This window comes from Brassica oleracea, chromosome C5 (assembly GCF_000695525.1).
Source record: "Brassica oleracea var. oleracea cultivar TO1000 chromosome C5, BOL, whole genome shotgun sequence".
In the NCBI taxonomy this organism is placed as follows: domain Eukaryota; kingdom Viridiplantae; phylum Streptophyta; class Magnoliopsida; order Brassicales; family Brassicaceae; genus Brassica; species Brassica oleracea.
In genome coordinates this window covers 1493658-1505226 of record NC_027752.1, presented here as the reverse complement: position 1 = coordinate 1505226, position 11569 = coordinate 1493658, and the positions used below count along the sequence as shown (strand labels likewise).

The 11569-nt window shown below is 39.4% G+C and overlaps 3 protein-coding genes across 4 annotated transcripts; 2 read left to right on the top strand and 1 right to left on the bottom strand.

Moving 5' to 3' along the window:
• Positions 1-1889: 1889 nt before the first annotated feature.
• On the top strand, positions 1890-2800 carry LOC106295838 (F-box protein At1g80960-like). Its single transcript, XM_013731831.1, has 2 exons — positions 1890-2111; positions 2192-2800. The coding sequence occupies exons 1-2, from the start codon at positions 1941-1943 to the stop codon at positions 2717-2719; spliced, it is 699 nt and encodes a 232-aa protein (XP_013587285.1). The 5' UTR covers positions 1890-1940; the 3' UTR covers positions 2720-2800.
• Positions 2801-7044: 4244 nt separating this feature from the next.
• Positions 7045-7502, top strand: LOC106295391 (glycine-rich cell wall structural protein; the record flags this gene model as incomplete). Its single annotated transcript, XM_013731279.1, is given in 1 exon segment — positions 7045-7502. A coding segment is annotated over 1 exon segment (259 nt), but the record flags the coding sequence as incomplete, so codon positions are not given.
• A 78-nt stretch (positions 7503-7580) lies between these two features.
• On the bottom strand, positions 7581-10833 carry LOC106295390 (E3 ubiquitin-protein ligase RLIM). 2 transcript variants are annotated; one of them, XR_001261000.1, is made up of 9 exons: positions 10711-10833; positions 9720-10388; positions 9169-9628; positions 8971-9069; positions 8569-8769; positions 8383-8476; positions 8206-8305; positions 8010-8108; positions 7581-7918 (listed from the first exon to the last, which is right to left on the bottom strand). XR_001261000.1 is itself a non-coding variant. In XM_013731277.1 (9 exons), exons 2-9 carry the CDS (start codon positions 10385-10387, stop codon positions 7856-7858), a joined length of 1779 nt encoding a protein of 592 aa, XP_013586731.1. In that variant the 5' UTR covers position 10388; positions 10711-10833; the 3' UTR covers positions 7581-7855. The 2 variants fall into 2 exon arrangements, 1 of the variants encoding a protein (XP_013586731.1); XM_013731277.1 differs by having other exon boundaries at positions 8388-8476.
• Between the last annotated feature and the right edge of the window lie 736 nt (positions 10834-11569).

Below are 11569 nucleotides of genomic sequence, written 5' to 3'. Positions count from 1 at the left end.
AAGCAAAATGGTGTCGCCCGCTCGTCCACAGAAGCTGAGTATCGAGCTGTAGCTAACATCACCTCAGAGATGAACTGGATCACTTCACTACTAACAGAGCTTGGGTACAAACCACCTGCAGTCCCAGTTGTGTATTGTGACAATATTGGAGCCACATATCTCTGTGCCAACCCGTTTTTTCATTCTCGAATGAAACACATCGCCTTAGATTATCACTTTGTCCGGACTCAAATACAAGCTGGTGTTCTACGAGTCTCTCATGTCACTACTCAGGATCAACTTGCTGATGCTCTCACCAAACCTCTGCCACGACAACACTTCCAGCTGACAAGAATCAAGCTTGGAGTCACACAAGTCCCTCCAGCTTGAGGGGGTATGATAAGGAAAGGAGATCACATAGACACATATTTGTAAAGTTGTATATTCTCCATTAACTTCTAGCTTCCTCTACACGTTTGTATAACTCTATATATTGTAAATTCCTCTAAGTAATAAAGTAATACATTCAATCTATAGGAAACAAGTAATCATCTTTTGACATCCTTCTGTTGATCTTATCCCTCAGAGAATCTCGAAGGTGTTTTATATTTGAATCAGGTAACTACTGGGAGAGTTAATATTCACAGCAGACGAATTTGAGGGAGTTCCTTTTTATTTCTTTGATTTTGATTGGAAAATAATAATATACTAGATTTTGACCCGCGCTCTGAAACACGGGTTTTTGGATTATAAAGAAAAAACACAATTTGATATGAATTATCATTTTGAGATTTTTTTACATTATTACGTTACAGATTCATATTATATCAAAGAATGATATTTATTTAGATTTAATTAGCTTATTTGAGATTATCTATGTATATTTTTATGTAAATTTCTATTAGGCATATGTATTTTATCCGAACCCAAAAATTTGAACCAAAACTGATCCAAAAATATACATTCAGTTTGGTCAATTTCTAAAACAAAGTACTTATTGGGTATACTTTTGAACCCGCGGGTCTCGGTTAGGTCCGAGTTTTATCTGAGACTCGATCGGCTAAACAAAGTACCCAATTGTTTTGTGTATATTAGGCATATCTGGATATTTAAGATTGGTATTATGGATATTTTAAGTTAAAAGGTGATGCTATCAAAATTTACTTATATATTTCAGGTATTCAAGTAAAATTTTGGATATTTTCTGTTTTTTAGTTCATATTTTGGGTAAAGTTTTGGGTTATATAAACTATTTGAACTTTTAAGAGTTTTGTTTGAGTTTTCAAAAAAATTCATATTTCAGGTATTTTTGTGTTTTTGGGTATTTCAAATCTTTTCGGGTTTTAAATATTCAAATCGGCAGACCCGTCATGTAACCAAAAATTATAGTTATTTGAATTACGAATCTGAACCGATCCGGAACCAACCCGAATCTGAACTGAAACTTTCAAATATCTAGTTGGTTTAAATGTCTAGGACATAAAAGGAATCGATCCAACTCGGCCCGAATACCCATATATTAAACTTTACTCTCTCTCATTATATTTGGTGTGCATTTTATAATATTTTTATCTGTTGAGTTGATAAGACTTAAGATTTATTTAGCATATTTTTTTAATTTAGTATTGCAGTCCCAAATATATAATCTAATAACATAATATGAAACCTTCTATATTGTCCACAGTGTCTGATATAATTTGTTTTGTTAATAGTGTTGATATTGGTATAGCACTTATGAAAGGGTGCAGTAACCTTGTATAAGTAGGTTTTTCAAAACTGCTTCCGTTTTAATAGAATAGATAGGGTAAGACGATTAAATTGAAACAACAAACATTAAAAGTGATTACGAGTTGATTGCCATACATGTAACTCTCATAACCAATTTGTTTTGTCTAATGGTATAATATGAGCAGGTGAAAAGTGTTGATTGGATCAGCAAACTCCCGAATGATGTATTGCTGATGATATTATCGAGACTTTGTACTAAAGAAGCCGTAGGGACGAGTGTTGTGTCAAAACGATGGGAGCATGTGTGGAAACAAGTGTCTCATCTTGTATTCGACAAGCCAAAGACTATTAATTCCACAGAGCTGCATGATGGGTCCAATCCAGATGACACATTGATTACTAAGGTAGGTTGCCTTTTATCATCAGTTAGTTTTTTTTTTTTTTTTTGGCATTCTCTCACTTACTCTTTGGTGCTTTCTCAAAGGTTATAAACAATCATCAGGGACATATAGAGAACTGTGTGATCAATTATTCTTCATCCCAAGGTCTAAAAGGAATTCTCAATACTTGGATTCACTCACTTACTAGCGTGAAACACACCAAAGTTCTCACACTCATCCGCCATTTTGATTGTTGGGATCGAACTGGAAAAGTCTTCGAGTTTCCGTCAAACTCATTCTCACATCCAAGCCTCATGTCACTCTCACTAAGGTCATACACTTTTAGAAGCTCACGTCCCTTTAGAAACTGCTCTAATCTTAGGACCGTCAAACTTTATTCAATCAACGCTACCAAGGTTGAAGTCTTTAATACGCTAATCTCATCTTGTCCTTCTCTCGAGGTGCTTGTACTGTACATCACATGCACCCACGATATTGGAGGTCCTTTGAAGATTGAGAACAACAAATTGAAGCTTTTGCATTTGTTGTTTATGGATAACATTGGTGGCCTTCAAGTGTCATCAACTAAGTCTAAATATCCTCGTCATCCTAAATACCTCTTTTGGGAATGATGATTTTTTCCTCTGCTCCCCCACACTGCAATTTAGTAAGAAAAAATTGTACACCTCACATCAGCTACAACATATCCAAGGTAAATGTCTTGTTTCGAATAATGAACTTGAATATATAGAAAATGAATTATTAAGGTGTCTGATTTTGAGTTTGACATTGTATTGATCAGGAGGAAAAAAACATTGTGCATGAAGAATTTGTTAACAACATAGGGCTTTGTAAATCGATTGCACTTATGGCTGCATCAATGTCAGTGAGTATAAATTTAATGAATCGGACAGAAGTTGAGAGGTTACGACAAGTCTTGGTTTTATGGATTCGGAAAATGAGGGTACTCGAGATCACATTTAAGGTATGTGCTTGCTTTAAAGTTGAAGAATGATTACTACTACTAAGTCAGAAGTTGAAGCGATGGGCTTCCCTAAAGCTCGTGCTACCCGAGCACTCCACTACTCTGGTAAAGTTCTAGCGTTTTCACTATTGGTTGTGGGCTCCTATTATAAGCTTACTTCACGTTTTTTAATATCTCCCTAAGAATTATCTGAAAGTGTAAAAGGCTTTAAAACTTAAGGCTGATCTTAATAGGTATTAAGCTTATTGAATGAGTGTTGTTACTTTCTGTAACACAAATTGGTCTTCACCTCTTCAGGTAATGCGAGTCTCGAGGCTGCAGTTAATTGGATGGTGGAGCATGAGAATGATCCTGACGTTGATGAATTTCCAAAGGTTTGTCAATAGTTTGGTTTTCAGCAAAAAAATGTCTTTTCTCTGCTGAATCATCGTTTGCGCGTTCTAACCAGGTAATCTAGCAAATTTATCAAGTTCACTGATGTTTCCATTTATATGTCTAGGAATCTATGAAGAATATATTGCTTGTGTTTGCCAAGTTAAATCAAGGCATCAGATATGTTCAAGGGATGAACGAAATTTTGGCACCTATCTATTATATATTCCGTAGCGACACTGATGAAGATGCTGACTCTTCTTTATTTTATTTTTGCTACATTTTTAACTACTTTGACGTGATAGTGTATACAATTTCGTGATAACAGTGCAAGTCTGGATTCTCATAATCTTCAAGATATCATGTTAACTCTATGAATATTGTGCAGTCCCACGCTGAAGCTGATGCATTCTTCTGCTTTGTTGAACTGTTGAGTGGATTTAGAGACTTCTACTGTCAACAACTAGACAATAGTGTGTTTGGAATCCGGTCTGCAATAACAAGGCTCTCACAACTTGTTAGGAAGCATGATGAGGAACTTTGGCGTCATTTAGAGATCACCCACCAAAGTAAGATATCTGTTCTGACAACCATCTGCTATTACAGTCCTACTTCTATACTTCTTGTTCTCTCATGTAGAGGATAATATAAATGAATTATAACTTCTGGGATAACTGACATTGTATAGTTTTTTTTTAATATGGGTTACAGGTAAACCCACAGTTCTATGCATTTAGGTGGATCACTCTCCTCCTTACACAAGAGTTTAGCTTCTTTGACTCTCTTCACATATGGGATGCACTCTTAAGCGACCCCGAAGGTCCTCTGGTAAGTCTCCCATTGACACATATCTGATATCAAATCAATATATGCGCAAGCTTCACTAATGTTTGGCTTGAATGCAAGAACTCAAATTATCTTGTATCGTTGCAGGAAAGCTTACTGGGGATGTGTTGTGCGATGCTGGTACTGGTGAGGAAGAGGTTGATCGCTGGAGATTTCACATCTAACATGAAATTACTTCAACATTATCCAACTACCAACATCAGCCATCTCTTGTTCTCTTGTATGTAGCTAATAAACTTCGTTCCAAATTGTTAATCTAAAAGTATTTTCTTTTGATTTTTTTTTTTTTTGTTTTTTGTAACACAAAATTTTCATTAATTCTCAAACATCCAGTCTACAATTAAGATAAGAGTTTAAACAAACTCGACAAACAAAAAGCAATAAAGCATAAACAATAGATATAGAGAGACCTCTAAAATAGTGGGACAGCGAATTCAAAGCAAAACTCAAATGCGTCGAAGCAAGATTCATGACAGAGCCAGAAGCTTGAGAAATAGTCACTTTGTAGTGTGACGTTGACATCCAATCCGCACCTCGGAATATCGTCGAAACGAAATCCGTTGCATCTTCAGGTCCCGAACAGACCGCTCCACAAGATAGCAAAAAGGCTATGGAAATAGACAAACTCCTCCAGACAATATCGGAAGGGAAATTGCTCCTCATAGAGGATGGTGATACGTCTCGTTCCTCAATAAAGAGGAGTAGAGATAGTGATGGTTTTGATGGACCCGGTGAATCCACCGGTAACTGAGGGGAAAGTATACTCTTAAGACAAGAGGAATATTGAAATGAATGCAAGGTTTCGGTAAAAAACACAGTGAATCCACTGAAATCTTTTAGCGGATTAAACAAAAGGATCAATCCGCCCCACATGGAAGTGGGCTGGGAAACTGCCGCCTTGAGATTGAGATGGGGGCCTTTGAACAATGTTGGGCTTGCCAAGCCTATAATAAATCGATAGGGGCCCATCACACGAGCAAGAACACTAGGGCGTCATCGAACAAGAATTACTGCAATGACTCGAGAGCAGCGACGGTGTAAGAATGACGATGTGCCAGTTAAGGGGCATGGCGGAGGTTCTGGTGAAGGTGGGATGAACGGCGAAGGAGTAATCGAAGTAGCTCGAGCAGAAAACACACCGAGTGGAGAGATCTCGTGAGAGTCGTCCATGAGACTGGCGGCGGTGGAGGTGAAATAGATTCGCGATGGACACAAACTTACAGACCGACACAAAACCGGATCTAAAGACCGAATTATATGTGGAGCCCCACGAGAATTGGTGTTCAGGACGACGGAGGTTGTCGATGGGAGTTGAACTTGCGGTGCGATGGAAGAGAGGTGGCGGCGAAGGTTTCCTAGCAAGAGACACGTCGAAGTGTCTAGAGGGAAGCTTGTTCTCACAGATCTGAGCCTTAACAGACACAGACCGGTAAAGAAGAAGCAGTGAGCAGTTGAGGCAAACGAGAGCACACACCGGAAATCCCCGGTGAACATAACCAAAACAGTGGTCTCCGACTTCGAGAGGACCACCGGAACAGACGACGAAAGCAGAGAACTTGAGTGGAAAAGAGGTAACAGGAGAGAGAGAAGCAAGCGCAGGGGTTGAGAAGGCCGACGCCGGCGAGCCGCAGCTCCACCGGCGTCAGAGAGCAGATGAGGAAATGGCGCCTCGATAACTGGGACTGGGAGAGAAACTAGTTAGGGCTTTTCTTTTGATTAAACCATCTTTTAGTTTACATATATACAAAGCTCGGTTTGTTTATTACCCGGCCCATTTGCTTTCGGTCTTTAAATCGCAAATATGTTTCTTTGTTACCGTCTTGTCTGGTGATTTTCCATTCTTAGTGAAAAGAAAGAGTTTACTTCCAGTAACACCATGTGAAATTCGTAAATTTGAAAGTAATTAACGGCTAATTTCGTAAGACAAACTTACCTAATAAACAAAAGCGGTATATTTCTCTCAACTTTTGGTTTTCTAAATAACCGGTATTTGATTGGTTTTTAAACCGTTGAATATATGATGAACACAATTCGACTTGTATATAGTAATTGGTGTCGTAGGTCCTCAACTCTTCAACTACATTTACAACATATTGTTCTCTTTGTGTTGGATGAGATCAATAGGGCAGTTGGGGGGACAAAAACATGAAATAAATAACTTGTGCAAAAAGTAAAAAAGAAAAAACTTGTCCAGTGACAGATGAAATACCATTAATTTGTTGCCACACAAAAGCTTTTTACAGGTTGAACCAATATTGATCCGGTTTACTTGGGCTACGTACACTATGCACAGTTGATAATAAGTGCAATCACGTTCTCCCTCTAAGCCTCTCTAATCTCTATATATACTACCCTTGCGACAAGCAATCTCCTAAACACACATTCTCTCTTTCAATAGTTATATAACTACAAATAATTTAAGTAAATTCCGACAAGTATGGGTTTTATCTCTGGTAAAGCGTGTGTGTTTGTTATGGTATTTGCTTTGGTCACAGATTTTACTGTGGGAGGAGAAATAGAGTTTGGTGATGAGAAGCCCTTGTTTCCTCACCCTCGTCCATTGCTCCACAAAGGTGGCATCCACAAGAAGGGCTTTAAGAAAGATTTCGGCGGTTTAGGCGGTGGTGGTATAAGTGGTGGAGGCGGCTTTGGAGCAGGAGGTGGCAGCGGTTGGATTGGAGGCGGAATTGGAGGCTTTAGTGGACAAATAGGCGGTGGATTTGGTAATGCTGGCGGAGGTAAAGCGGGAGGAGAAGGATTTGGTGGTGGTACCGGTGGAGGAGCTGGAGCTGGAGCTGGAGAAGTTGGTGGTGGTAACGTTGGAGGAAAAGGAGCTGGAGTTGGCGGCAGTGGTGTTGGTGTGGGAGCTGGCGGTGGTACCGGTGGAGGAACTGGAGCAGGAGTTGGCGGCAGTGGTGATGGTGTGGGACCTGGCGGTGGTGCTGGTGCCTTGGGAGGAGCCGGCGGTGGAACTGGTGGAGGATTAGGCGGAGGCGCCAGTGGAGGTCACTGAGGGTTTGTTATGTGCAGGAGCTAAATCCCATGCAAATATATATGTTTTCATTTATATTCTAACTAATATATATACTAAACGTTAAATATGATGGAATAAATGATATGTACGTCGTTTCTCTTTAATTTTCCCTTTCAAATGATTGTATCTTTGCTAATTCGAGTAAGTTGGCTGAATAATAACATGCGTTCACAGGTTTTAAAGTGTTTTTGATTTTTAGTTGAATAATCATTACCGCTTAATGTAATGAAGTTTGGGAAGAAGAAGAGCCGGAGTATAAGTCTGAACAGGATTAATCTTTAATCAATAGTACGATAATCAACTGCTTAATCTACAGAACAGCTCTTAGCTAGAGTATTAAAACACAACAAACTAATCACTTTCTCGGGTGTAAACGGTAGTAAAACCCCAGTTGCCAGTTTAATGTGTGTTTCAAACTCAACGATGAATGTTTGCTTTTATCAGCAACATGATTCCAGAGAGAATGATCCCAGAATCAAAATCACCCGGTCGAAAGGGTACGATGGTAATTTTAGAAAACATCCTCCTTGTTTAAGTGACGGAGGATTTGCAAACCGGGCATGCTTTACTCCGTCCAAGCCATGGATCAATGCACTGCATAAACAATGGTTGATTTCTTAAGATGTTTGTGATCTAAAAAAAAAAGGTTTTGATCTTGAATCTGAATCAGTAGAGAGATCCTTACATCTTTGTGGAATTTGTGGAAACAAGGAAGATGACGGATGGTGTCTCCAATCGTCGGCGTCTCCAGACAAATAGCGCATGTTTCTTGAAAATTATCGGTCTGCAAATCACACGTACAACACCGAAGAGAAAAAGGTTTAATAACAAATATGTCGACATGAAATAGAATGGATTTTACAAGTGAACGTTGGCTTAACCTGAACTGTGGACTCTGGCAAGTTGTTAATGCGACTAGTAGAAGCACCCCCATGTTGATGGTTGTTTTCATCAAGAGCTAGGAGCAACTCGTAATCATCTCTGCATCCAAAATATGTCAAAAAGATTTTAAGTTTCAATTATTGAAGAACATATGGTAAATGATGAGAAACAGATACCATACTCAGTAAAGTCACGATCCATGTGAAGAAGATTGCTGTGGTTGAAGCTGTGTCCAATAACATTCTCCAGATTCTCCAGAAAGTCCATTCTCTGTTTCAATTTTTTTTTTTAAAGAGGGTAAAGAATTAAATCTCAGTTTCACGCGACATTGGAATTTAAACAGAGTTCACCAAAAAGATTACCAACTCAACGTCCATGCCGCTTGGAAAATTGAAATGCATAGCTCCGTGTCGTGCTGCATGTGCACGGCCTAAATGCGGAGCTCTAGCCCGTCGTGGTGCTCTAACAGCAGCACGAGCCTGTGGAGGATTCATTCGCCTCCTAGAAGAATGTTGCTGCGGTCGTTCTTCCACGCGACTACTCCCACTTGGATCTGCTGCAATCTGCAAATTATATGTATTATTAGCATAAGCAACTATTAAGGTCTTCAAGGTGCTCCTAAAACCCAGACTCCTTTCAAATGCAAGTTTAAGAAAGAATAAATCCATGTTTAACAATGATAGGCCTCGCGTCTGAACACAGAAAATCGATAGCACCAGGTGAAGAAAGTATTAATACAGGACCGTTTAGAGTTTGTGACTTACGGTATTAGAGCTTCTGGTGTTACGAGTAGAAGCACGGCTAGAAGAAGAACGGAGAGGATTCTCTTCTTGTTCCATCAACCTGGCTATGGTTTCGTCCATCTGTTACAACGCATAAAGGTCAGATAAGACTATTATAAACCTCTATAAAAGGATGGAACATATAAATGATATCTAAAAACAGAAGAGTTCGAAAAGTACCTGCTCGTTTCTAATTGTCGATTCTGCGTACATCTGTTCTTGCAGCTCACGAGCCATCAGCGCATCAGCTTCGATCTGTCTTGCTTTCACGTCATCAGATTCATCGTTTTCAACACGTCTAGGAGCTCGGGAGACCCTTACTTCAGGAGATGAATCTTCAATTTCCAACACTTGTCTGCCTTGTCTTTGATAATGGCGCGGCCTTGAGCTAGATGGTTCCCCAGAAGATCCAATGACAGAAGCCTGTGGCTCATACCTCGAAGGAGTAACTCCATTTTTCCGTCGCCGTTGTGGTCTAGGTTCTCTGTCAACTGCACCGGTTTCCAGAACATCAAGTCCTGAAACGAAACTACCAGCTCCACGTGTGTCACTCTCATCCCTCCGATTCACTTCATGGTCGGTATTTAAACTCCTGCTGCGCGTACTAAACCATCCCTCCGAGGCCTCTCTACTAGCCACCCTATTTGCAAAGATACAAACTCTTTTAGCACCAAAACATCCATTTTGAATCAACTCAAACATCTAATGAAAGATAACGTTAGGAACATTACCTGCTTGGGGGAATCTCTGGTCTTTTTCCTCTAGCTTTTCCACGAGTATGATTATCAGAAACAATCTCCCTAATGTCAATCGAAGACGCAGCTTCAAGAGCTAACTCCTGTTCAAGACTAACTCTATCCTTAGAATTGGTATCATCAGCAGCAGCTTGTCTAGTTCTAGCTGCTATTGCATGTGGAGATATGCACCCGTTTCTCACCAGCCTTCTAGTGCCTCTAACAGGTTTTCTCTCACTAGAAACAGAGCCACACTCTACTACTATCCCTTTACCCTTATTAGGAGAAGAACCATCACTACTTGCCCGTGATTCTCCTACACCTTCAGTTGTAAACAGAGCATTAACAACCGGATCTTTCTCAGCCCGAGCCGGGGAAGGATCAATGCAGATGGATTTCCCTTTATCCTTCTCAACAGCGCTTCTCCTAAACAAAGCATTGCTTCCAGAAGCACGAGAGCGATGTCCATGTCCGTGCTCAGCTTGTGTATCAGAAGCTTCAGAGACTGTTCTAGCTCTGCCGTTGGGGTAATAATGACGGTGCTCTCCTCTTTGGAATCTAGCCTGTGCTTCTGGAGAACGCTGTCTTTTGTTAGTCTCACGTCTTACAGGTCTGTCAGGTGTGTCAGGTATGCTGATTACCATGTCAATGTCAGTGTTCTCCATCCTGAATCAGTTAAACCAAGAGATACATTTGAAGCAATGCTCACATAATATTTGTAAGCTTATTAGTACATATACATAGATTAACACTACTTCCTCCTCCTCTCACAGAATCAACAACAAAGGATAACTATTTTTCAAGCGAATCACAGTCAGAACAAGAACAATTTCACATGATTTTGAAGATTACTGTAATCGAAACTGGGAAAATTAGACGATGACTTCGATACACTAAAAACGAAATCCTTCTTCCTCCCCCAGGAACAATTATCGTAGAGATCATTTTTCTTCTGTATGAGCAAATACAGAAGGAGAGAGGAGATTACCCGATTGAATCCGATTCGGAAGAGCGACTCGAAACCCTAATTTGCCGATGGGGGAAGCAAAAGCATCGAAGATTAATCTATCTCCGCCTCTTTGCTATCCGCTGGAAACGATTGGACCTCGCATAATCCCGGGTCGGGTGTCGGGTTATGGATCTCGAATTAACGTTTTTGGGCTGAGACAATTAAAATGGGCCAGGGAGAATGATACGGACAAGTGGCAAGGACGAGAGCGCTAGACCCATTTATAGGCCCACTAATTTATTGTACTAATAAAATTATTAAGGTTAGTTATAGGGCAGTTACAAATTATAAGTTTTCAATCACATTCAAAGTTTTGCTCATGCTTACCTTTAATTCTACGTTTTAAATAAAATAACGCGTTTTCCGAATGATAAATAAATGTTTCTTAGTCAATTCTTTCTTTATTAAAAGGCTATATTTTCCACAAGAATTATATTGTTTACACGCAGTCTACATATTCATCACATAACTTCTTTGTTTTTTTGACAAGTACTATGACAATGTACTTCTTGAGATTAGTTTAATGACAAAACTAAGAAAAAACATAGTACAATAATCATTTATTGGGATAATCAAGTCACCAATCGCCTCAAAACCAATTATTTTGGCGGTTTCTTGATGAATTATTCGAGGAAAATATCCTCTCTTTTTTTTTTGGTTTAACTTGGCTTTTTCTGAATTCAATCCAAAATATCACAACTGTTATAAATTAAGCATTGAAATGATCATCCACTTCTTTACCAAACTCAAGCACTATGATCATCCACTCCTTTACCAACTCAAGCACTATGATCATCTACTCATCAAACACTATGATCACCCACTCATTTACCAAATT